This window comes from Pipra filicauda, unplaced genomic scaffold, assembly GCF_003945595.2.
Source record: "Pipra filicauda isolate LSUMZ 115617 unplaced genomic scaffold, ASM394559v2 scaffold283_size971201_pilon, whole genome shotgun sequence".
NCBI classification, from domain to species: Eukaryota; Metazoa; Chordata; class Aves; order Passeriformes; family Pipridae; genus Pipra; species Pipra filicauda.
Window position 1 is genome coordinate 667,493 of NW_024104402.1, and position 26,802 is coordinate 694,294.

General features: G+C 38.5%; 1 protein-coding gene across 1 annotated transcript; it reads right to left on the reverse strand.

Moving 5' to 3' along the window:
- Positions 1-3,123: 3,123 nt before the first annotated feature.
- On the reverse strand, positions 3,124-26,628 carry ZC3H14 (zinc finger CCCH-type containing 14). The gene is made up of 17 exons (XM_027738645.2): positions 26,559-26,628; positions 25,762-25,804; positions 22,614-22,728; positions 19,658-19,698; positions 19,125-19,320; positions 18,365-18,785; positions 16,735-16,895; positions 15,532-15,632; positions 13,257-13,412; positions 11,691-11,765; positions 11,090-11,246; positions 9,319-9,542; positions 7,170-7,290; positions 6,124-6,260; positions 5,011-5,105; positions 4,014-4,120; positions 3,124-3,401 (listed from the first exon to the last, which is right to left on the reverse strand). Exons 1-17 carry the CDS (start codon positions 26,592-26,594, stop codon positions 3,395-3,397), a joined length of 2,193 nt encoding a protein of 730 aa, XP_027594446.1. The 5' UTR covers positions 26,595-26,628; the 3' UTR covers positions 3,124-3,394.
- Between the last annotated feature and the right edge of the window lie 174 nt (positions 26,629-26,802).

The following is a 26,802-nucleotide window of genomic DNA, read 5'->3' on the forward strand; positions in this document are numbered from 1 at the left end:
CTCAAGATGTGACAGAGAGAGGTAACTGCAGAGGGCAATTCAGATCGTATATGAGCTCAATTTTTCTTTGGTGATTCCTTGCCATGGGCCTCCATATACAAAGTCAGGTGAATGTAATGTAGGCCTACAAATATATCTGAGCAGAAATAAGTCAGTAGAGTTCTTCTGGACCTTTACCCGTAGCAGCTCTTTGTAAGAAGCACAAAACCTGTGTGTGAATAGCTGGACTGAGTTTGGGATGTGAGAGGCAGGATATTCTATACTTGGTATTTTTGGATTTCTCTTCCATAAGCCAAAATATGAGTTTTCTGAGTTTCTGTTGCTGTTCGTGAGGTAACTCCAAGACCCTACAAAGTGATTTTGCCCTTAGCAACACATCTCTATCTTGCTCAGTTTGGGCACAGACGTCATGTGAGAGCTTATTGAAAAACAACAAACAAAAAAACCCACAAAAACAAAAACAAACAAAACAAACAAAAACCCACAAAAAAAACCACAAAAAAAACTCAAACAAAACAAAACCAACAAACTTCAAATGTCTTTTGTGTTTAAAGATGTCCCCCCAATTATTGTCATGGTTGTTCCAGTGATGTAAAGATATGTGTGATTCACATCATTCTACATTTGTAAAAGAATGGGGGAAAAGACGAGGGCTTAAGGAAAAAAAAATGTAGATTATTGAAACAGGCATTGCATTGGAGGTTCTGAAGAAGGGCTATAGTAGGGGGGTATTTTAGTTTCAGTCTTCTGCAGGATTATAAGCTTTTAAAGAAAACAAAAAAAACCCTTGTCATGTAATATTCTCCAATTATTCATCCATTAGCTTTGGCTATTACTACTCTTCTTTCTTCTCACAGAAGCCCTTATCCCAACCCCCCCCCCAGCTGCCAAATAGATATTTTTCCCAATGGAGTGGCTGAGAGAGGTCGGCTTTTACCACAGCTTTGCTTTTACTCGGGTGCTTTGCAATACAAAGCCAATACCAAGCATTATGTTGCTGAAAATTAATTTTCTATTAACTTAGTTGCAAATTCTTGCAACTGGGGAGGAGGGGGGGATCTTTCCATGCAGTGGAGCTGGAAGTGGTACTGCTGTAATGCCACGATTTTTTCAACCACCAGTTGCACCCAGGACATGCTCTACAGTGTATTCTTTGGGAATCCAGTAAATACCCTTTCTAAGGAAACACCAAGCATGAACACAGGCACAAATTGCATGAAATAAAAATGGTTTCCTGTACTTTTGTGAAATGTTGGTGCTGTTGGGTAGTACTTTACACATTTCTGGTCTGTTTTTCCTTTACTTGCTACTGCGTACCATGGTGTTGTGGTTTCGGGTGCGAAATAGCTCGTTTGTTTGTTTGTTTAGATGTATCCAGTAATTATAAGCTTTGTTTCTCCTTTTTAGTTCAGTTACGGGTATACAGCATAGTATATTAAGCAATGGAAAAGCTGCATTACTGATTTGTGAAGAAAGTAAAGGCATTTTTAATGTAAAATTTCACATTAGAATATGCTCAAGACCACAATGGTAACTTGAAATAATGTAGAAAACTAACTAAATGCATTAGAACAGTTCCCTTAAAAAAAAAAAACAAACAAAACCCAACAAAACACTTTCAGCTTTGTGGTTTGATTTTAATTCACTATTTTTTAGCAGAGAAAAAGCAGCAGCTCCTTTTCTCACACTGAACACTGTGCAGTAGGTTATAACCCAGCACAGATGAAGTGCAGCCATGGAGGTGGTTCTGGTGTTCTGCTGCCCTTACAAATTATTGTCTCCTCATCTCACACAGAAAACAGCTTCATGGTGGCAGCTATTTCTGCAAGGGACAGCTAATGAAGGCATTGGGAAATGCTGTAAAAAAATGATGTTCTTTGCAGTCTTTCATCTGGAAATCCATTCCAATGCTCCCTGCAACACCAGACCACATCCTCTCCTCCTCCACTCCCCTGTCAGGTCACCTTAAGAAAGTATTTTACTGTAGGTCTTTAAGCTTAAAATCCAGTTGTCTGTTCAGATTTGTTGTTTCATTATGGAGTGTGTCAGATAATCCCTCTTGCTTTAAAAAAAAAAAAAAAAAAAAAGTATTTTAAACTAGTCCAAAGGTCTGGTCATGTATTACTGTGATAAGGATCATGGGTTTAACTGTACTCCATTTTGGTTTCCACCATGAACAACTAATTCCTGTAACAATGTTGTATGTTTATTTAAAGTATATATATATATATACACATATATATAAATTAAATGTCAGATTTTTGCATTAATTAAGATTTTTTTAAATTTGAATATGAACTTTGAGTACTTTATTTAAAAAAAAATATTTAAAAAATACTTTCCTGGAGTGTTAAGTTTCAGAATTCAAAACTATATTTGTCAAATTTAAGTTTAAAATATGTAGCTAACATTGTTTTCTGATACTGAATGTAAATATTTGTAAAAAGAAATTCTTTTGTATATTTTTGTGCAAATGTAGTTCCCCAAAAGATAAAAAAGATTTAATAAAAAAGTGCATTTATGTTACTGCTCAACATTTTTCATCATTTTAATACCACTTAAACATATATGGGCATGTGTGTGGATTATTTTTTTGCCATAAGGCACAGGAACTTTCTTGAAGGAGAAAATTACAGAATGTGCCCGGTAGGAAAAAAGGATTCTTCAAAAGGAGGTTCAGAGAGGTATCTTCTTTCTTCCTGGTATAAATGGAGACATCTGAGAGCATTTATTTTCAAGTGAAGTGGCATTTCATAGGCTTTTTAAATGGAGCACAGCATCAATAATTCTCTAACTGTTCTGACTTAAGAAGTGGTTTGTTTCCCTTGTTTTAGTTTTCTCCCTGTTTTAGAGAGTGGAAGGGCTATGATGTCTGTTGTGCTGAAAAACACCTAAAAGCCAAAGCATTTGCTCTTTTTCCCTGTGCTGGGGTGGAGAGCTCAGTGCTGGTGCTGGAACAGCAGAGCAGTTGTGTGCACTGTACCAAACACTTGCTGGACAAAAAGTAGTTCTGGTGTGATCTGAATTCAGGAAAAAGCTTTCTGAGCCCTTCTGCCAGCATACTTTCTTCTTCAACACACCTGATCTTAAACAAGGAACATTACCCAAACAGAACACAAAATGTGCTTTGAAGGTTTTTAATGGAATTTAAAGTAAAACTTTTCTTACACAGATGTTTTCTTGTTACAGTAAAAAAAATGTAAAATTGCTCAAACTTACAAACTTGGAAAATTAGAGACATTTCAAGTATGCAATCAACCTTGTTTTATGAAAACAATGTATATTCAAAGTCCAAAATGCATTAATCTTTTCTAGCATCCTGTACCCTGGTGGTTAATCTTCCTTTCCATTACTGTCCAGAGGAGGCAAAGGTCAGTCCCAGGTTGTATCATATTCATTCACTGAGGGAGAAGACAAAACCAATTCCCATAAGTAACAATTCTACCACCCTGTAAAGATGATTTGAGAACTGATCTATGCCCTACTCCTGTAGTGGTTAAAACCTTTGCAGATGAGTAGTTGGAGTGAAAGGCTCATGTGACTTGAAGATCTTTAAGACAGGCCCATAGCTGCAGCTTTGGGAAGTTTGCTACTAATTTATGAAATCATGGACAGATGACAGGAAGGAGCAGCTCTGCCAGAAACACTCAAAGAAACAGCTGAACTTAGTGTGGAAAAGACAGCTTGGACACAAGATAAAACAATGGTAAATGAAGAGCTGATGTTGGATTTTCAGCTTTATTCAAATAAAACTCAGGAAACAAACCATGTCCAGGTCAGGATTCCACTGACTCTGCCCTATTTTAGCTGCAGGGCACTTGTTTAGTGCACTTTAGGATTGCAACACATTAGTTAATGTTTGTATTACTAAAACCAAACAGTACAAAGATGTCTTATAAAGAAAGATGCCTATTCTTCATACAGTTCATCACGCACACATTACTTCTGTAAGTAAAACTACATTAGAGATGTCAAAATATACTTTTTCATGTTAGGTTTAAAGTGTCTCTCACCTGGTTTGAGTTCGAGTCCATTTCAAGGCATGGCGTGGAGGTACAGCAACAGTGGGATGGTAGAAAGTGCAGTCTGGTCTTGTACACTGGGTATTAAACCTACAATGCTAAAAAGGAAAGCATTTCAGAAGGTGCTACTCGAGGCTGGCTGCCTGAACTCCTGAGCCAGCTGAGCTACCCTGGCTACACGTGAGTTTGTATCGCTGTGTGACACATCTGACCAATACCTGAACCCACAGCTACATCCACCAGAGCAATCAGCTCAACCCAAGGACAAGAAAACCCGTTCTAAAAAGTATCAGTTATTAACTGGATGCTCCAAAACTGCCACTGCACTGACAGGTGGAGGTTCCTTTTCTTTCAAGGGTTTAGAGTTCAGTTTGAATTGATCTGTGTGTTCAAGCTGGGAGCATGACATAGCATTATGTGAGGAGCAGGAAAAAACAGAGGATCTGGCTGATAATAACTGGGCACAGAGTCCTGGGGACCCCAGGCATGTTAGCATTGCTAGGGCTTGAAAAAGCACTAAACTTCCGAGTGTAAGAAAATGCAGGAACATAATTCTATAAAAGTACCAGAGTAATGGACTCTTGTACTGTATCAATTACACTGATACACTTCAGGGTACTGGGCAATCTTTAAAGTTGTTGTATATTGCAGCACATCTGAAGGAAGAGTCAAAAGTCTTGACTGTCCTTCCACACAGGCTAAAGGATGTCCCCCTCCTCAGTCTCCAGCATCCTGGCTGGGCATATTTTGACAAGAGCTATGGCCTGTTTGAAGCTCCCCAGCAGCATCTGTTAGAAAGGTTACTTAAAAATATAATTTTCCAAATTCTTTAAGTCACTGGTTCTGCATATTCTGCTTCTGAGCTAAAGTTAAAATGTCAAAAGTAAAAGCAAAAAGTGTGAAATCCTAATGACATTTCTTGTCCCAAAGTAGCACATTTCAAGTCTTTTTCTAGAAAGAAAAGGAAGAGACAGGACATAAATCTTACTTTTGGGTGGTAAAATGGACATTCCATTTTCTTACAAGCAGGAAAAAACTTGCACAGTGGACTACTGGAGGATATGGGCAGTGCAGGCAGGGGTGCTAATAGTAGAAACAAAAAGAACAGGAAGTGAGCCTGGATCAGAATAAATTGCCTTTTAAAGACAGCTCCACACAACCTTAAATATATCAATATTTCTGCGAGAAATTATGTTCTATAATACACCAAAGTTCTGCAAGAAATATGGACGGTGTATCACAGTGCAGGGAGTGGATCTCACCCTGGAGCAAACAAGACTATCAAGTAATCATTTAACTCGGTTCTTCCCCATTTCAGGACAGAAGGTACCATGGTCAAGGCAAAACTTCCAACAAATTCTGGTAGGCAGAGAATCTCAGATGTTAAATTTAGACAGCAGCAAGCCTGTTAGTGGTTCAGCTGATCGGACTGAAAAGCACAGGCACTGCACTTCCCAGGAATACAGAGGAGCTGCTGGAAATGATACAGAAGACAAGCACATTGTACTTGGCAAAGTAACAAAACTGCATTGTACTGTGACTATGGGCTAAATTATTTCCAAAAGATCATGTGGTAAAGGCCCTGCACCTTGGCACTGTTCAAAGGCTCAGCAATACCAACCCATAATCCAAACACAGCTATTGCCTTCACCGGGTAACCTCACCCCTGAAAGTCACCTCATTATTACACCAACTTAACTCCTACACTGGCATTCAAGAAAAAAATGTTCAAAGACAGAAGCCTCTGTTTTCAGCTTGTCACAAGCCTGTGGCACAACATGTGTCCAATTTAAGAAACAAATTTGAGTAAAACTGCAGTGCTGGCTAATCCCTTCAGAGAAATGGACAACTTGTGCAAGTCACCACTTTGGCCTTGCACAGACTTCATATGGACTCTTCCATAAGTGTTGAGGGATTTTTCTGAAAACAAGTTTTGCAGTAACGCTGGATTGTTATTCTTCATCTAGCACTAAGAGGTGAAAGAAAATTAGGTCAAATTAAGCAAAAAATTATTTTTTCACCCATGTCAGTTTCTGTTACCAAAAATACTGTTTTGCCTTCAGCATTTTCATTTGAAGCTCAGAAAACAAGACATGCTCACCTGGTTTAGGAGATGGATGGGGGGTTCGTCGACTGGCGTGAGTGTAAGGACAGTCTGGCTTAGTGCACTTTGCATCGTATTTACAGTTTGGATGGATGAACAAGCATTTATCAGCAAATTTGCAGTTAGGAAAAACTCTAGAGAGAAAAGAAATTGAGTCAAAAGCTCGTATTTGGAGCAAAACCCCCAAACATCTGTTACACATGAAAGTCAGAACACCAGAGAAAGGCAGAACTACAACAGGGCTCGGGCACATGTTAGTCCTCCCAAAGCAGGGCATGAGGGTGTCGTGTATGAGCTGTACAACAACAGATCTGAACTGTTTCCCTGTGGACACTCTTTACATGCAATAAACAACTGAACTACCTCAGTCTCATTAGAGTTTGGTCCCAAGCTACTTGTTACAAGCTAAGACACATTATTCTTAGTGTGCAGCACAGAGCAGCACTGTGAAATCAGACTTCCCAGGGAAGGTGGCAAAATTTCCTGAGTAATATGGTTCATTCCCTGAAGAGAAAGTGTTATTTTGAATTTAGTTACACCAGATTTCAAAAGAAAATTCAAATGTCTGCATAAATGAAGTTACCCAACCAGGTAACAGTTATCCCAAAAGAGACATTGTTTTTCTAGACTGTTGCTGCTTGTGGAAGGGAAGTCAAAGGCACAGGGCACATTCATGAGTTCACCTTTGCTTTCAAATTTAAAGAAACCAATCGCAGCATTACTATGTAATGGTACCTCAGCGTTCAAAAGCACTGTGACAGCTGGCAGAGCCTGTTATTTTACAACACTAATTCCTGCATCTTGAAGCAGCCTCTACACTAAACTAAAGCTTTCTTCTGCAGGAGCACAGCTGCCATCCCTGTGTTCTGGCACGTGGGAGATGGGTGGAAAACAGAAGCAATTACAGTGTGACAATCGAGTTCTGATCCCACCCCGACAGACTTTCACTGCCTTGGAATATTTACTAACACAGAACAGAAATTTGCAGCACCAGAATAAAAATCAAAATAGCATGTCAAGTAGATGACCTTTGTACTACTCACTTGCAAGGTAGTGTGGGGTGATGGTACACACATTCGTCTCCATTTTTACAGGCAGGCCAGTACTTGCAGCGCTCGAGCACCTTCTCCTGTTTCTGTAGCATATTTAACTCTTCCATGTCCACTAGGATGGCAAGGAAAAAAAAAAAAAAAGCTGGGACCTTTATGATTCTATATGCGATTTGGTGTAAGCAATAATCGAAATTCATGGTACTTCCTATTCTCTCTCTCTTAATCAAAAAAAGTAAAGTGACATGACAGTAATCATGACAGTAAAAGTTTATGTACAATCATATTATCTGAAGAAAATTTCTAAAACCTTAAAGTGAAAGGAATCATAATATTGGACTGACAGCTGCCTTTTGGTGATAAAAGATCAAATTTGCACTGTTTACAAGCAAAATATTCTTCACAAATCCAAATTGACTCAGACAAGACAAAGACTCTTCAACTGAACCTGAGTTATGACTGTTCTGCTGAGCCATGAGTTCATTATAGCTATGCTTCCCTTCTCCAAGATAATTTTGCTCTAGAAAATTATTTCAAGAGGTAAAAGTTAAAAATCAATTTTTACACGAATCGGATTTATTAGTATGGGGGCACGTTGTGAAAATAGAACCACTTTCATGTGATTTGTTCAGAAACTTCAGTTACACCCAGACTCCAATCCAAAAAGTATTTTAAGAAATTCCAAGCTGAAACATTTCTTACCTTCACTACTTTTACTGGAACCTGAGATTTTGACTTTCTCCTATTTAACATTACTTGTAAAACCTCATTCTGCAAATTCAGGTAATTGTGTGTAGAATGTTGCTTTTGCCTTATTTTCCCAAATCTGCCTTAATCTTTGGCTTTTCAAAGCTTTCCAGGACTGCTAGACTTCCCTATCTGATTTTTTTATTGACAGAAATTGCTCCAGCTTCGTTCTATCCTCAGCCTCATTTATGCTTTCTCCTTGCCAAGCAATGCCAGCCTGTTGTACAACCACACTGGGTTCTACAGATCACTTCCACGTGGATCTGGTTCCAGGTGAACTTCAGTCACATCCGTGCTACTTACATAGGAATCCTTAACAGAGATAGGACTGTATCAGCAACAGTCTCCTCTACCAAACAGCTTCAGTCAGGAGTAGGAAAGAGAGTACACGTGTAAAAGCATCGATCTGCAAGGAAATACTCCAATGTCCATTTTGTTGTACTACTAAAAATGGGCCAATGGATATACAGCATTCCTTTCTTCTTTAAGACTGCCTGATACGTGTAGTACTTCTGCAGCCAGGGGGACTGAAGGGACATGGACTTAAAAGATCTTTTGCTGCAATTGCATTACACATTTACAGCTGGATCCATGAAATTTAAGGGTTCTCAGTACAACATCAAACACTATTCTTTATTTAGTTCAGAAAATTTGGACACATTGCTACTCTGGAAAATAAAGATCTTCATTTTCATAAGAAAATCAAGTAAAAAACATGAATCCAAGCATGGTCTTTAGGCAAGTATTCAACAGGCCTATGACAAAACAGTAGCCTCTGTGATTTTCATCACCATGTCAGCATTCCAAACAATTCAAAGGTATGGTTCAGCAAGCAATTTCCCATGTTATTCAAAAGAAATGCATAAAGAGAATATAGAAGCCTTCAAGTAAAGTCATGCACTGTAAGTTCTACTTTTAAAGATTATAGCCACTGGACTCTACCAACACCTTCCACTTAACAGGCTCCTTTTGATGTCACAAATCTAGAGAGAAACCTTAATACCATCTGACATATTTCTGAAAGTTCAAGGCATGTCAAAACGTTCACTGTAACATCTCCTGTCCATCAGCATGGAGACAAACCATGAGTCAGCCAGAAGTGCAGATGTCTGGCAATGAAGACCAACTCTTATTTGCAAAAGAAATAAGCCAAATTTTACCAATACTGAGACGTGTGTATATGTACAACCTACGTGTTGTATTGCTCTCATGTACCAAGATAAAGGCTTCTAAGGAGATGCTCCCACTGAACTGCCACATTTCATTTGCATAAAGAATGTTTTAATTTGAAAAATAAACACCATTGCTTTGGTTTCTTAAGAATGATGTATCAGAAAGTTGTAGCCATGATCAAACCACCACATCAGTGTCAGATCCTGTCGGTAAAGATAATTACCATCAGAGTCCTCCAGCTGCCTGGTTACAGTTTGTGTTTGCTGTGCTCGAAGGCCTTTTAATCCTTTGCCAGCACATATGTCTTGGGTAACTGGCTTTAATCCTTCCATTAGACACATATCTTCCTCTTCCTGATCAGAAAGGTATCCTGGTGGACTGGGCACACCATCCAGCGTCACAATGAACTTGGGACTAGCAGGCTTCTCTGGCTGTGCAAGCTGGTCTCTATCAAACAAAGAAATGTAGTAAATTTAGATTTTCTGACTCAAGAGGTTTGAGTGAATGTGAGCTGTACTAGTAACTAACAGTAGTACAAACTTATCTATGGGGAGTCAAGCAGTAACAGACCTTCTTTTAATACTACTGATAATGCACTCCAGTTAGCAGTTTGCCTTCTGATCTCCCTGAGGCACTAATAAGAACTACAGCTCTCAGGTACACTTCAGCTTGTTGCATTCTGCTCAACAGATAGATCCAAAAGCTCATTTACAAGCACAGTTAAATAAAGGAGATTAATCTTGTGGAATTTACAATTGAGACAAAAAAAAAGTGAGAATAAGTATAAGCACCATTCTTGGAATCACAAACCCTTTAACACAGAAAACAGGTATCTCCTCAAAATTATTGACCAATACATTAGGAAACAGTGGGTGTAAAAGTTTTTAAAACTAGGAGGAGAGAATGAAATACTGACACTACGAACTTTGACACTCAATCTGACTGAAAGGTGAGTCTAGCCTACTGTCCTGGATCTGACAGCAGTCAGTGTAGATAGGAGGGAGTATAAAAACAGGGGACACATACATTTTCTCCAGCCTTTCACTATGCCATCCATTTCACCTGAGGGACTTCTTCAATAACACGTGATTCTAACTATTTGGAGAACTGTGGAGTTCTCATCTTTGACAAACAGTGATGGGATAAACTTTGCTTCTCTATGAAATGAGGCTAAAAGCAACTACAGTGTAGAATGTCCTTAAGAGAGAAAACCAACACATTAAAAACATCATTAGCTAGAACTCTGAAATTCAAGCAGTTAGAAACTGACCTATTCACAAGCAAAAATTTACCACTCTCCTCTAGCACCAAGTTTTCAGCTGTGACATTATCAGGTTTTTTGGGTTTGCCAGCTCACTGTTGTTTTTATTTTTAATTAACACATGCTGTTTAAAGCCACTCATGGAAAGGAAACAGCAACAGTTTCTCAAACACAGCAGCCCACTTTGATGAAGTACATCATGTTGTTCTGAGTGATTTTAACTTTTAACAGGTAAGACTATTTGTAATCAGGAACTTTGTTTGAAGCTGACATGAACTTTAAACTTCTCTTGGTCAAACTCACCAGTAAGGAGCTTTAAAGCATCATCCAGGATTCACCAAAATCAATACTGTGTTAAAAGATGTTTCCTTAAGAAATGTTATCTCAGGGTCAAACTAAAGACAATTTAAGCAAAATAATTACTTGACTAAGATTTCAGAAATCAGAACAGCTATGACAAAAGAGCAGGACTTTTCAGTTCCTTCCTCTTTTTTCTTGAAAACCAAGGACATGCTCAAGCTACAGTTGACCTTGGGATTATTTTCAATTTAGAAGGACTTCTGGGAGGTTTTTTGCCCCTGCTTTTTTATCTCTGCTATTCAGTGTCAGTCCATTTTCCATGATTTCATGGCTCCTGACTGGACTGGCAAAGCACAAGTACAGCAAATGACTCCATCTAAACCATGAACAAGCACTTTGACTATTAACAGTCCTAAATGAAGTAACTTTTTACCGTGTCTGTATCAGACGTCCTGAGTGAGCTCGTACTGCCTCTGTGCCCTTCCTTCCCAATTGCTGGTTCTGTGTCGCTATTTCCTCAGATAACTTGGGCTTCTTCAGGATAAATGACCTAGTATCTGTGTGGACCATAGATTCTGCATCACAGTAATCTGAATTGGGAGAAAAATTACATAGAAGAGAAAAAAGTAAGGTTGTAGTTTTACTCTTACCTTCTAGCATATTTTTAATATCAATTTACACAGCCAATAAACTAATTTTGGGGTTTTTTTACATTTCTTCATAGTAGCTTCCAGAAAACATTTTCACTTCCTTGCTAATTCCATAGAGGAGGACCAACAAAAGCCATAGGTGGTATTAGGCCAGCCTAGGAAATTCTATTAAAGAATGGTTGTGCTGAAACAGCATTGAAGGGGGTCCACCCCCCCCAAATCTCTCATGCTTTGAACACCTACTGATATAATGCTTTCACTCCTTAGAAATGTGGAAACTAAAAAATGCTAGAAATCAGTATAATTAAATGAAAAGGAAGTTATATCTTAACATTCGCTGGCCAACAGTATTAAATTTGAAAATAAGGGATCACAAGACTTAACCTTGAGTCACTTGCAAGGTATCTTCAATCATGGGTTCAATCTGAAGCCGAGAAGAGAGCTCCTTTTGTTCAAGTCCTAAAAAAAACAGCAATAAAAAGCATATTTTACTGCATGTCAACATGAAACTATATTTTAGAGAACTGAGGCACACTCTAATTCTTTTGATTTAAAAGCCCTCAAAACTTCAACAACAAAAACCTCCACACTTATAACAAAAAAAAAAAAAAAAGCAAGCCATTCTCATTATGATGAACTCCTTTCTCATTGTTTCAGAAACAGTAACATGGCAAAATCTAAATACTGAAAGATGCTGCTCTTTACCACAGTCACTGTTCAGTACAAACTAGGTCTGTGGGCATGGCAACTTATGAAGGCCAAGTTCTTTCTCCTCATTTGTAGAGGAGTTGACCATTCAGAGAACACACACGGGAGAGCAACTAACAACAAGAGACCACTCTGTGGTCTTAAAAGAGGTGAAACAAATCAGAGCAGCACTGTTCTACATTTGAGCTGTGGTTTGAAGAAATTCCTTTTGCTTTCTGTAGATTTCCTAAGCAAGCTGTCATTTCCATTTCACCAGCAAAAGGGTGAAAATATTTAGGGTGTACATTAACTCAAAGGCTAATAAAGCATCTTCTTACATACTTTAGAGATGCAATTTCAACTATTTTACATTGGCAGAAAGATTCCGAATATGTCTATATGAGAAATAAGGGACTGAAAAAATATATTTTTTTTAAGTAACGTTTACCATTCCTTAAGAATGACATGAGATAATATAATAAAAATCTTACTCAACCCAAATTTTACTCAACAATCTAAATATCTAAGCACATAGAAAGTATAAACTACCTTCTACATTATTTTTCCACTGCCTTACATCTGTGATTCCTTGTGACTAACAGACAAACACCCCTTCCTTTCTTTGTAACAAAATCATGCTGAAAAGACACTAAGACTGCCTTTAAATGTTATGCCATTTTTCTTCTGGAGTATCAAAATAGAAGTAAAAAACAAAGCTGACACAGTTAGCCTGGTATCAGCTGTCCTGTAAGAGCAAATACAGTACTCCTATATTTAAACTAAAAAATAAAACATTAGAACTATTTGTGTGGAAACCATGTGTTGGAAAGAATCTTTCAACACTTCATATGCTGTAAAATTGTTCCAAATACTGTAGAGTATCTTAACTTTCACGTAAACTTTGTGACAGAATTCTTTCTACAAGATACTAAGGAAAATACGCAAAGGATGGGGCAAAGAGAAGTTATCCCAATATAAATGGTTATGTAAAACTATCCTTCAGTGATATGCCAGAGTGCTATAACATCCTTTGCTTACAGATTAACTCCTCTGAGCTTCTGTGTGTCTGTGTGTGTATATATAGAGAGACATAGATATGTATCTATCTGACAGCCATGCTTTAGAAAGCTCCTTGGTTTTCAGGGCAGTTCTGCATGCAACTTTTGACGTGGACTTAAAAATTAAAAGCATTTCTTTTCTCTGCTTAACCTTTGTAAAATGACATTCCCTGGTATAAATTTTTAAAGAATATTATCAGATGACCTTGAATTCCTTCAACTGTCTGCTCCTTTGGCTCTTCTACTTGAAGCTGAGAACTCAGAACAGGCAATCTGTTTTGCACATGAATTACTTCTAACTGAGATTCTTCTGGGCTAATTCGAGTTCTTGGTGCAACTGGAACAGTCTGTTTCTGTGGAACTTTAAATAAACAAACAATGGCAAATCATTTACATACTATCCAATCACACAACAGTACTGTTTTTACATATGGTGCTAAAATAACTAATAAATTCCTACACACATGCACACACACACACATATGCAAAATCCCAAGCATCTGTATCCATAAAAAGCATCTTTAGCTACCTGAAAAATCCTTAGTGTGCAAGCACATTGGTGCATGTGCACAGAGCACCCTGTGAGTAACACCTCAGAACACCTACCTACTTCTAAGAAAAAACAACATGAGAAGGATTAAAGTGACATCAGCAAAGTACTTGTTCATCCACTTCTACATATAATTAATGTGGTATTTTTTAATAGTTTTGAAATCACTTTTCATACTTTTCATATAAACAATCATGGATTATCAATGTGCCTCTTCATATGATGCCAGCTACCCTATGCTAAGATGTTTGCAAATAGAACATAAAACTTAAAGACAGCAGAATCATAGAATCATTTAGGTTGGAAAAGACCCTTAAGATCACCAAGTACAACCATAAACCTAGTCCTCCACTGCCAAGTGCACCACTGAACCATGTCCCTAAGCGGGACCCCTGTTAAATACCTCCAGGGGTGGTGACTCCATCACTTCCCCAGGCAGTCATTTCCACTGCTTTTCAACTCCTTCCGTGAAAAAAAATTTTCCTAATATCCAATCTAAACCTTCCCTGGTACAACTTGAGGCCATTTCCCCTTGTCCTATCACTTGTTACTTGGGAAAAGAGATTGACCCCCACCTCACTACAACCTCCTTTCAGGTAGATCTAAGCCTCCTTTCAAGTAGTTGTAGCATGGAATTCGAGGGTAGAAGGGTGACAGGTTGACTTCTTTACTGGCTGTGAAAAGCTAAGCATACTCTTCCCTTGGCTGAATATCAGATCAGCTCAATTTCTGACAGAAATAGCTAAAAGGTACTGCTCAGTACTAGATTCATTATTTATGAACTTACTGTTTTGTTTTAACTATGTGTTTTAAATTAGCTAACTTCCATATTCCATTCAAAACACTTAGAAAAATAGGTGAAATATTACCTCTGAAGTGGAAGAACCTGCATACTTCAGATAAAATTCACAAATCACCTCAGTATTAAATGACAAAGTGGTGCTTTTTGGTCTCTCCACTAAAATATTCTCACGTTGGCAAGTCAAACTACAAGATCACCACTATTAAAAAAATCAATAGTTTTAATTAATTTAAAATCTTCTGGCTATGTCCCATTTGCTGCTGCATTGCTGTGTACACAGGAAAGAGCTTCCTGCATCACTTCAAAATACCATTTCTTACAGTTAGTTGGCAGAATTTTAAAAAGAGCAGGCAAGAGATGGTGGAAAGCTTTCAGTCTTGCTTCAGATACTATAAAAGTCATGGTTTAGGTAGTTAGTGAATGCTCCTTCCCTGGCAAGAGGCAATGCTTCCTGCTGGTAATGCTAGGTGTATTAACACCCAATGAAACGAAAGCACACGAGACAACAGCTGGATTTGCCCTTCTTCAGCAGAAGATTTGCCATTCAGCCAGGAGAGCTGAATGCCTACACACAGACAACTGCTCAGTTGCTGTGTCAACCGCAACTCAATGCCTAAAACCACTGAACTATAATTGCTGCCTTGCTGTTAAAGCACAATATACCCTGATAAACATCAGTCACATGTTCCTCATTAGTTTGCACTTCTATTACATATATCCAGTACACTTCCATTTTTTTGCTATTTGGCTTTTTCATCCTCCCATCTCAGAAGAAAGGAGGAGAGTGCAGAAAGGGACAAAAGATAAAGTAAATAGCTCAAAGCACCTGCCTAATTCTCATGACTTTCCTCTTGGCAACTGCTCTGGCACTTCCATTTTGTAACTGTTCAATTTACAGAATTACTATCTTGATTAATACATTTTAAATAACTCTTTCCTCCCTTGTTTATGCTTTCATAATTCATCACTGAAGATCAATGTAATGTTCACAGGACATGGTAAACCCCTCACATGTATCACTGATGTGCTATTTAGCACTCTGTCATCTCTAAGCACTATCTTTAGCTTGGATTTATACAGCAGAGCTTGGAAATATTAGAGCTTAGCACAAAAAAAAAAGGTAATTACCAGTGGAATAATTGGTTGTTTTTGTAACTGATTCCTGCGCTTCAGAGATTGCTTTCAGTATTAAATTCTTATTGGCCTGTTTTGAAGGTGGCAATGAAGGTCTAAAGGAAATAAAAAAAATAATTAATTGTACACGAATTGCACAGTAACGAAATCCATGTTAAAGACAGGTATTTCAACAGGTTAACACAGGTATAATACTGATAGAAACGATAATTTAAAAATACTTTATCCAAATCTGTTTTCAGTTTGTTAACCTATTCTCTGAGTGGATGGGTTTCCACAAAATGCTCTCAAGAATGGAAGATGTGTGATTTCATGTCACAGCTTAAGCTGCTGTAAAATCATGCTACATCTGAAAGGTACACACTCTGCCCTTCATTTCCTCCCACCTCTGCCCATCACACATCTGTTGCTATGTTTGTGAAAGCACCAATAATTATGTCCTGAGAAGTAAGACCCAGCTGAAAACTGACTCTATCAAAAACATATTAGCTGTAAAAAAAGGCTTTCTGCTTGTCTTTAACATCAACAATGAGGAAGCTTAAATCAGATAAATGTGCTGTGGCACTGAAGCTCAATTCAATACAGTGTATTAGCTTAAAACAAACCTTACACAGGCTAGCACTGTAGGTCAGTAGAACCATCTCTTCTCTAGTTTAAGTGTTCTTTCTCTATTGTTGAAAATCAGATACAAACAATTGAGGTACTTGGACTGACAGCTGACACTAAGAATTAGGGAGCAGAAAAAAAGGAAAAATCTCTCAAGTCTGTTTGAAAAGTCATAATCACCTTAAAGAACAAGAGATAACCAGTTTGAAAACTATTCCTGAAATAAAATCAAAGCAAGCAAAACTCTTGAAAAATTATTTTACCACAATAAATACCTAGTCTGAAACATGCCAACGTTAATTAATGTTCTTTTGCCAGTAAACTTGACAAAATAATGTAAAAATTCACACTCCATTGCAGCTTATGTGCAATGAAAAAAACAAGTTACAAAATCAGAGGCAAAAGGGTGGTAGAAACAAGCATCTTACCCACAGAGTTGTGAGATAGTACAAAAAAAATATTAAAATGGCTTACTGAATTTTGTCTGTCAATTTTCAAAACTGTAAACAGGTTTCCCCCACTTCCACTTTCTAAGTTTTGTTCATTAAATTCATTCTTGAAACCTCACAAAACCACTGAGATGTGAAATACCTTCTTTCTGGCTTTGCAGGCACAGACACGCTGCTGGAGATGCTTCCTGTTCGCAATCCGTATTCTTCCTCTTCCTCCTCATCTTCCCCTTCATTACAGAACTTTTTCACTTTCACTACTGAGCTCACAACAGGCAACCGTCTCTTCCTGGAGCTTTCTTCCTACAACAAACAGAGCAGCCAAAACAGTTCATATAGCATAAACCATGCATCAATAAACCAGCAAAGAAAACACTGCAATTCTACCCACAGCCAGGAGATGGAGACCTTCCATCCCAGTTGCACAGGCCTAGGACTAGGTGCTGTCTGCAAATACAAGTAACTGCACTGGATAATATGAAAATCAGACACATTTACACAAACATCTCATTTAAAATGTAACTGTAAATAACACTTAGGAAGAAGAGAAGAAAAACTCTTCTAAGTACAGACAAATTATCCAACACCTACAGAAAATCAGGGTTTTCCAAAGAAATTCATACTACCCTTCAAGATGAACCTGTCGGAAGCCTGAGAGAGAGAAGTGAAATCAGTATAAATTACTTTCTCCTCTGTATCAAGTCTAATTTCAGAGAAGTGTAAGGATTCATTTCTAGCAAGCTGACATATTCCAAAGGATGCTAACCACTATATACAGTCAGGATGGTCCAGTTTCCACACTGCAAAGTCCTTATTCTGTCTTTTCTGGACATTATCCATAGAAAAGTAATAGAAGAAAAACATCACAAGACCTTTTTCTAACATTTCCAAGGAGAGATGTGACTGTCATTTAAACAAACCACTATTTTCTCATTTTCACTTCCCCATTCTTAAAAACAAAGACAGCCTCTATCCCTCTATCTTTGTAGAGCATTCTAGATTTCCAAATAAAATTCATTGTCCTTTATACATAACCAAGTAAGATAGAGCTAAGACACAGAACTGTATAAGCAGCAATAAACACAGAGGCACTTGCAATACAAGGTATGTAAAATACGTGCTTCATTACAACACTAACAGCCATAACAATCTTCATTCTCCTCAAAAGAGGCTCTTAATTTAATCATATGGATAGTCTTAAAACTATCAGCTAGGACTATCACCCTGCCAGGCTTAGCCTGGCCTCCAAAGCATGTAGGGCAGCAATCATTTTTTAGTTTATCCTTGTGCAACATCCATCCCAAAGAATTCTTAACTGACATGGTTCTAAACAGTATAATAACCCTAAAAACCAACCTATCTGGGGTTTAGATGTTAATAAATAGTATCCCAAAAGTCATGATTTTCAGAATTGTGTAAAGCTGGGGGTATACATAGCACTGAGAGAAGACCATGCTGTTTCAATGATCTAAATATCAGAATTATTATTTCTGATTCATCACATGCAACTTAACAACGTGCTAACCCATTAGTCCAACTAAGTATGACATGCAGATGTACACGGTAATTAACTCTGAGATGCAGCAAGCTATCAGGTGATGTCAACTATGAAATCTGGTTTTATCAGCGGACCCAAAGGATGAAATCTCAAACCTACTGGTACCAGTGACAGAAGTCTTTTATTTCTTTGAGGTGAAGATTTTCCTGGAAATGTATATAGTAATTTAGGTTCCTGGCAGGAATAAACTTGTTATAGTTTAGATCATACTAACCTCACTGCCTACTTTATCTGCAATGAGTTTGGAGGTGGGTCTGTGCCCTTCCACTAAGCTTCCAAATGCTTCAGGATTGCACAGCTGGCCTGTTTCCAAAGACTTGCAGCTTTGTGTGTCCAACTGCCTGCTCCCCTGCAAGTTGCCTTGTTGTGACAGTCTGGGCACGTGTGCATTGCCATCTGCACTCCTGATGGCTGGTGGTCGGTAGATCTCCGCAGAGGGACGAGAAGAACCGTAAGTCACAGTTACAAGAGGCTTCTTCCGCGACAAAGGATTCTCCTGCACGAAGTTTAGGTCTTCATCAATTAGATCATCTGGTTCAGGTTTAATGTCAATTACAGCTTCAGAAGGTGACAATTCCCTCAAAGGCTTGACTGTAGATGTTAAGTGGGATGCAGCGCCATCTCCACAAGACTGCCTGATAAAATAAGAAATTGCCAACTATTATCTGCAAGTCAAGTCCCGGAAAATGAGAACCATCTTTTAATTAAAGCCAGCAGGGAACAATCATTAAGGTATAATTGTTTATACAAATCTAACACACTAATCAATATTTTTAGTTTGGTTAACTAATTTAAGCCCATCTGTTGCTTAAAGAACTGAATTCTGATTTAATGTTTTTCATCCAACAAATTGCAGCGACGCTTTACTCTTCAAAACTGCTTTCATCTTTCCAAGTGTCTGTACTCTTCAAAATGGCTACTACACTCACACAACTACTGATGTCTGAGTGTTAGTAAGTAACCAGCAGCCTTACCTTGAAGAAGCATTTCTCTGCTCCTGAGAGCTTGTTGTAACTCTTGAGTCATTTCTTTCAGTCCGAGTGCTGGAAACTGCAAGAGGTGGCAAGATATCCTCACGCCTCCTGTCATCACTCACACAGGAAGTGCTTTTGCTGGAAGGCAGGTTGCTTTCAAAGATACTGGATTCTGAAGATTTTACACTAGTTGGTTCTGTGGAGACAGGTACCTTTCAATTTTTATATTAAAATACAGCAATACAGATTTTGCAATAAATGTAGCTAAGAAACTGCAAACAAGGCATTGCACAGACCTGAAAATATAACAAGTTGAAAACATCAGCAAGAAATACAGAGAAATAAATTCTGGACTCACAAAGAAATCTTTACCTCAAAATACAAAGCAATTTTCTAAAAAGTCTGGACCCAAAAGACCATACAAATAAAAAATTAACAAAAGAGCCAAGATCTTTTTGAAACTCATTAAATATGCAACACTACACAGAAACGATAAAACTACCTTCACTCAAGGTTAATTTGTGACTACTTACCAGTAGTCACAGATCGAAGCTTATCCAAAACACCGTGGAGCCTGAAATAGATAGAGGACAGGGAAGGAAGCAAAAGAGAAAAAGGAGAAATACAGAATTTTAATTTACATTCAGAATAATCATCTTTCAGAAAACAACTGCCTTCCCCCCCCCCATAACAAGCACCTCATTTATGTAAGACTACACTTTGCATCAACCTTAAAAGGGAGGACTTAAGTATCTTGCCTCCAGTGTGTCTTAGACATGCAAGTAGAGTGTTCATCACATCATCTACTGTTGGCATTTGGTTGGTTTACATAATCAAAGCCAGTACGTTCCACCTTTCACTAAAATCAATGGATTTAAGTGTCAAAAGGAGTGATGCAAAAAACTTAAGTTAGAAGCCTAAAGCATGGCCTAAAATTATACTTGGTATTCAAAACTTTATTTACACAGCAGAGTTAAATGTAGTTCTAAATATAAACCCAAACAATATACAACTCATATCACTTAACATTCTCAGGATTCTTCCAGCATGCTTTGTATATACCAACAACATTCTCTGAGCATTTCAACGAGGTGTCAAATTTGCCCTTTGCCTGCTAAAAAGGCACCAAGCTGAAGTAATAAAAAAAATCAGAAGGCTATAAAATAATAAGCCTGCTTAAAAATCAAAACACATTACAGCAAGAAGAAAGAGAAAAATTCCCAACACTTAAATGTGTATCTTACTTGGAGTTCAAACCTGATCATGGGCACGTCCATAATTTAGACTGAGTATTAGAAAGCAGCTAAAGAACAAAAACATATTGAAAACTGGGGGAAGTAAGACAACATGTGAATATAATGGAGGCTTACACTCATCCTCCTTGTGAGTTTTCACTAGAACACTCATCAGCTGACCTCTGGTGACGAGTATCAGTTTTCACACTGACCTCAGGACAACTGTGAGCCGACTCTTGGTGCAGAGTAAGAAGTTGTGGCCAACCAATAGGATTGCCAGGTCTGTCATACAACTGCTGCGAGACTTTTGCCAGATGACCCCAAATTACCAACTACAGAGACAAACCAAGGAAGGCAGATCTTGCTGTGTACTGTATTTAGCCACTGTTTAAGAAAGTAAACATTCTGGATTGCCTTTAGGAAAAATAAAGGCATATGAAGCTCCCAACTACAATGCTATTTAATACTTTGTCACCAGTTCCCTCACAGTTTATTGCATAGGTTTCATCTTGTCTTCTTTTCCATTCTTCTTTTAACCATTACCTACTTTGGTACTGGATAGAGCACTCTGACACTGAATTTGTATTTATATATATTATGTGGATACTGAATTAGGATTAAAACAGTCATTACGTTTGGAATTTAAGCAGGAGTCAAAACCAGCTGGTGGTATAATATCTACAAAGTCAATATACAGTTTTAAATACACATATATAAAATAATCTTGATTTCTCTGCTGAAATTTGCTTTCTCTACATATTTATTATTTTTTCAATAAAGTTTTAGCTTCATTTACAAAGCCATAAAAGTATTTTCTTCTATACATTATTCTGTTATTTTTTACTGTATATCAGGACTCAGTCAAAACCCCAGTACTGGAGTTACCCTCATCCACTTGTAAACTTCACTGATTTGTCTGATTCCCAAAACTGCTAAAAGAAAGACAACTGCATGACTTCCTAATACAGTGAAACCCAAAAGCTTTGACTAGGCAGGTCACAAAAGGAAGCAAAGAACATAAATGCCTGTGTACTTTTTTAAAAGGGGTGCATGCTTTATTGTACTTCTTAATTATATTTTTGACAAATGTCAGGAAAAAATTGAAAACTATGTAAGTAAATTCAGATTATATCCACTCAAATAACATTATCACACGGAAATCCATCAGTTTAGATAGTTAATACAGTGAATTGTAATAGCTGACACTAATTTTCATTTTTTGTTACTGTTTATGGTTTCATAATACTCAACTTCTAAAATGTTTCCCTCTGCTGTTTTATAACAAAAGCTCATAGGAACTAATCACATAGAAGAAATACTGAAAGTGATTGTAACCTGTCAGTATGAAAATTTCAAAGGGAATAAACTGAAAAAGCAGGGAAAAAATAGTATTTCTCTCACCTACACAAAAGAAAATAAAGTTCCTTAAAGCTGTATTAGGTAGAAGACTCAAATGATTAACTTGAAAAAATACACAACTCTGAAAGCAACAAAAATCTCTAGAGTCAAATGTCTGTTTGGATCCTCTGAAACATGGAGTTCATGACAGGTTTATACTGTAAACCAAATCCAGTATTAGAAAATCCATGAGGAATACAATGGCTAAGGTTGTCGTGCAACAAAGAATAAATTAACCTACACTGTAAGGAGTTGAGAGTAAGTTGAACTGTTGCTAACTTGTCCTGCTCACAGTAATTCTGCGGTTCTACTTTTGGTTTGCAGAGTTGGGTGGTGGTAATAAACAAATAGCCTGAGAGGTGGGAATACCTAAGCATTTGGTGCTAAGCCTGGTCAAAGACAGTACACAGAATTAGATCCAAAGCTCATCTGTCCTGATATAGTAATTCCCATGCACAACAGCAAACTGGAGCACTATTAACATAAAAGCAAACAAGTTTGTCTTTTACATCCAACTACAGTGAATAACACTCTCATGCTCTGAGAGTGGGCTTTGCAGGAATAAATTTTTTCAAGTCAACATACAGCCCTCGCTTACCTGAGCACTTAATTCACAAATCTGACTGGATTATAAGCAAACAAAAAATGTAAGTCCTCCAGTTCCTTGCCATTTCATTATCACCTCAATAGCCTAACTGTTGATGGACTAATTTACTTATTAGACCTGCAAAGTGTAAATTTTGATCAATGCAAAGTACATCATGAGAAGATAAGTAACTTTTCTAGTGGTCAGGTTTCACTTCTAGAAAGCATTCCTGACTACTGAAGAAGTGCAACAAGTAGCTTGCAAACATACCAGACAGTAAACCTGACAGTGTTGTTCCCAAGGAAAAGGGAAAGGTCTTCTGTCATCTGCTCTTGACTCTTCTTATTGGCCACCATAACCATAATATAATCAGGGAGCTCTTCATCTAATAGAAAGAGAAATATGTTGTTTTGAAGTATAATAAATCACAGAAGAGATAGCAAACACTTTTAAACACGTGACCAGATTTTTTTTCCAGTTTTACTACAAAGAAAACACTCTGCAGGTAGAGGATTAGGTAAGCAAATTAACAAGACTTCCATTTCCTCTGAGGGTCAATACAAGTTTCATCTACAAGTGAGGAATAAAAGATCATGAACTTCACAAGTGCATAAGCTGAAGATAAAAGTATTTAAAAAGTGAGTAAACAGAATAGAAAAAAGGACAAGATAAAAAAGTCACTCTGCTGCCTATATCCTTTTACTTGAATACTAAAAACATCTACAATTTTCATCACTTCAAACGTCACCAAAGATAGCACATTATCCCTGTCAAATTTCCTTTAGTTACAAAACCCAACCAAATAAATATCCATTTCTGATATGTGCATTAAACAAATCAAAATGGTATTAACTTACAGATTCTCTACCTACAAAAACAGAACAAACCCAAATCCCAGCAACCTTGAGAGTGAATCTCCAATCCCCTAACATATGCAATTTTATACAGTGAGAAATCCATTCCCTTGCTGGACTGCTCATTCAGGGTACACCTACCCAACACAATGGATGGGAGAGTGCTTAGAATCCAACATTAACACATGAAGGGTTTGGGGAGTTTGCTATTTGGCTTTTTCCTTTGGCCTAGCTCTGGTCTCTGTTTGAGGCCTGTCTGGTGCAATTGCTGCTCAAAGGCATTAGGTGTGCTTCCTGAGCACGGACATCAATTTAGTTTATCAAACACCTCATGCTCTCCAATACCATATCCTTGACATGAACATAACAATAGTGAGTGAAGACAGTTGGGAAATACCCTTCAAATTGTGAATTTGAACTAAGACACCAATACAACTCATTTCATCAAGTTAAGCCAGTATGCAAGACTAAAAACATCTAAAAAATGAAAAATAGAAATCAAAACCCAAATGAAAGAACTGCCTTTCTTCTATGTCTACGTAAATAATTTATGTTTACCCTAGACTATAGAAATAACATTCATACATTGCACCTGCATGCCACTTCTGCTACTTGTCCCAAGAGAACACATTCCTAGCTTAAACCATATCTTCTTTTTGGTGTTTTTTGGGGGGGTTTGGTTTTGTTGCTGTTGCTGCTTTGAGTTTGGTGTTTTTCTAAATGCAAACTACAAGTTCCCCAAGATGAATTAATACTCATACCTAGGAACTCAGAACGAATTTTATTTATTGGCCAAGCTAATTTTAAACTTGATAAGTTCTTCAGGTGGTTCAACATATGATAAAGTTTCAACATGTCTTGTTGTAGAAGACTTTTCAAAAGAAAAGAACTAGCAGTTACAGAAGGAAACAAAAGCATGGTTCTTATGCAAAGGCTAGAATGAGGGAGAACCAATTTTTACCAGTTAACTAAATGAAGAAATGGAGAGTTTTTGAAAAACATTACTTGAAAACCTGTCCAAAATACTCTAGTCAAGAAAAAAAAAGTGAAAAATTACATAAATTTGGAAACAGTGGTTTAAAAACAAAAAAAGAGGCCAAGGCAAGTCAGACATGGCAATAAAGACTACAAAGTTATTTAAAGAAGTCCATAAGCTAACTGAGAAGAAACTGCAGACACTGAATGCTGACCCTGGGAATACAGGAAACCCACCCTCTGAATACAGGAAACAGAAGGAAAACAAAGAAAGAATAATCAGTCACAGCTGAAATCTAAGATTGCTAGTATTCTAAGAGCATCTTACTATTACAGATAAGAAAGATCTTTTTTCAGAGATGCAGGAAAAAACAGACAAAGAATCCAGGACTGAGAAACTGAAACCCGGAATGATGGTAAAAAAAGAAAAAAAACAACCACCAAAAATGAGTTTCTGAAAACGAGAAGCTTTGAAACAGTGAAAAAAAAGATGACTTTACAATGAAAAAATTCTAAACACAGTTCCTTAGCACCAGCTGAGCCCTGAATGTCAGCTTGCAGGTAACTTCCTTCTATAGAGTCACTACATTTTTCCATAAATACAGTGCCTCCCTTGAAATAGGAAGGAAGATGAATTCAGGATCTAACTACAAACTTTGAACTTGGCCCTGCAACCCACAGGATCTCTAAACTATGCTCTCAATTTCTTTCCTTCACTTGAAATCCAAGAAGTATCAGAGACAACAACAAGGCAGTTGCAGGACTACGGTATTCTGTTTCCAACAGAACACTGTTAAGTTACCAACTTTTACTGTTGCAGTAAAAGTTACTGAACTGCCTCTGAAGTGCAATATCCATCTAATCCTGGATTCAGAAAAAACAAACGCACAAGAAAACCACAGACATTCACGCTGCTCACCTCTCTCCTCACAAGCCAAAATAAAATCTCTCCCTGTCTCTAAGACCCAGATACATGTATTTCATCCCCATTAGTTCAACACAGCTCTTAGTCGTCCCCTTAACAGTCAACTTTTACATTTTGAAGATCTGTCCCACATGACGAGGCCTTTTCATTTCCTAAAACAGTCAATCTGTCTTTGTCCCCTCTCCTAATTTTGACAAATATTTCACCCCAAATTCAAGAGGCTGTTAAAAAGGTGTCTAAGAAAGACTGACTCTATCTCAGAGTGGTCAAAGCTAACTGCTGCTATATTTGCAAGAGTCTTGCTTTATATGTTTCACCTAGCGCTTCAAAGAAATTTCCTTAAATATTCACAACATCATCGTTTGTTTTTCTTTCAAATCCCTTGCCACCATTTTTCCTTTAAAGGGGAGATTGTTGGACTGACTTCTTAGTTAATTTCCTTTTAGTTCTTCATATATTGATATCCATGTACTGCTTCTCTTATGTTTAGACTATACATGTTTGTTTGTCTCATACTATTCCAGCACTTCAGATAACTCTTCTCATGCTTAAGGCTTCTGTATGCAGTAACACAAGTAATAATAAGTTTCCATTAACTATCTGGTTTTTTGCTATGTAACTACAATGGCCTGGAGAAGATTGCTAAACACATGACAAAACTTACCAACATAAGCCCCAAGCTCCTGCAACTTTCCTTTTATAGCACCCTAAAAAATAATGAAATAGCATTTAAGGGATGGATCAACAAAGTATTTCTAACTGCAATGAGGTAGGAGGCTTAGCAAAGTTTTTCTTAAGTGTTTGAACACACTAGTTTAACATGTTAACTTTTCCTATTCTCCCCTGCTCATGGCAGAGACGTTATAATTGTGAGGGACTGACAGCAGAATAATCGGAACTGCCAAGAATCTCACACTCTCTACCATATTTCCTACACACCAGTTCCTGGTGCTTCCAGACAACCTCCAAATCCCTGCTATCCTTTTTCAAGCAGAGACCATCCGGACTCATAAGGTGCAAAGAAAGCGGATCCCGGATGGTTTGACAAAAGGTCACTCCCGGCTCAGCAAGGAAACGGAAACCTGACGGGCTTTCCAAACTGCGACTGCCGAGCGGGAGCAGCTGCCAGGCCCCGCCGGTGCCGGGGCTCGCACCCGGCCGGGCTGTGCCTCTGCCGGGCAGCGCCGGGCCTGGGCCGGGCGGGCTCTGCAGGGCGAGACCCGCAGCTCCGGGGCACAGACGGCACACGGCAGCTGCCCGCCGGGGTACGGGCGGGCCCGGCTCTGCTTCCCAGAAAAAAGACTGTCCTGCTCCCGCCCCTCCCCGGGAGCCCCCAGGGCCGCTCGGCGCCGGGAGCTCTGAGGGGAGCCCGGCGCCTCAGCCCCCGGCCGGGCCTGCCCCACAAGCGGGGCCGGGCTGCTGCCGCGGGCGGAGGGAGTGGCCCGGCTGCCTCTGCCTCACCCGGATCTTGCGGCTGATCTCGGTGCCGATCTCCATGGTGGCTCCGAGCGCCCCCGGCCCGCTCCCGCTCCCCCGGCTCCGCTCCCGCCGCCCCCCGCGCGCGTTCCGAGCGCCGCTCGAGCACCGCACGGCCTCCGCCGGCAGCGCCCCCTGGCGGGCGAAGGCGGCACCGCCCCGGGACTGCGGGACGTGCGGGACCCGGCCTGGAGTAACGGGAATAAAGGCGTTTGTCTCTTTGCTGTGC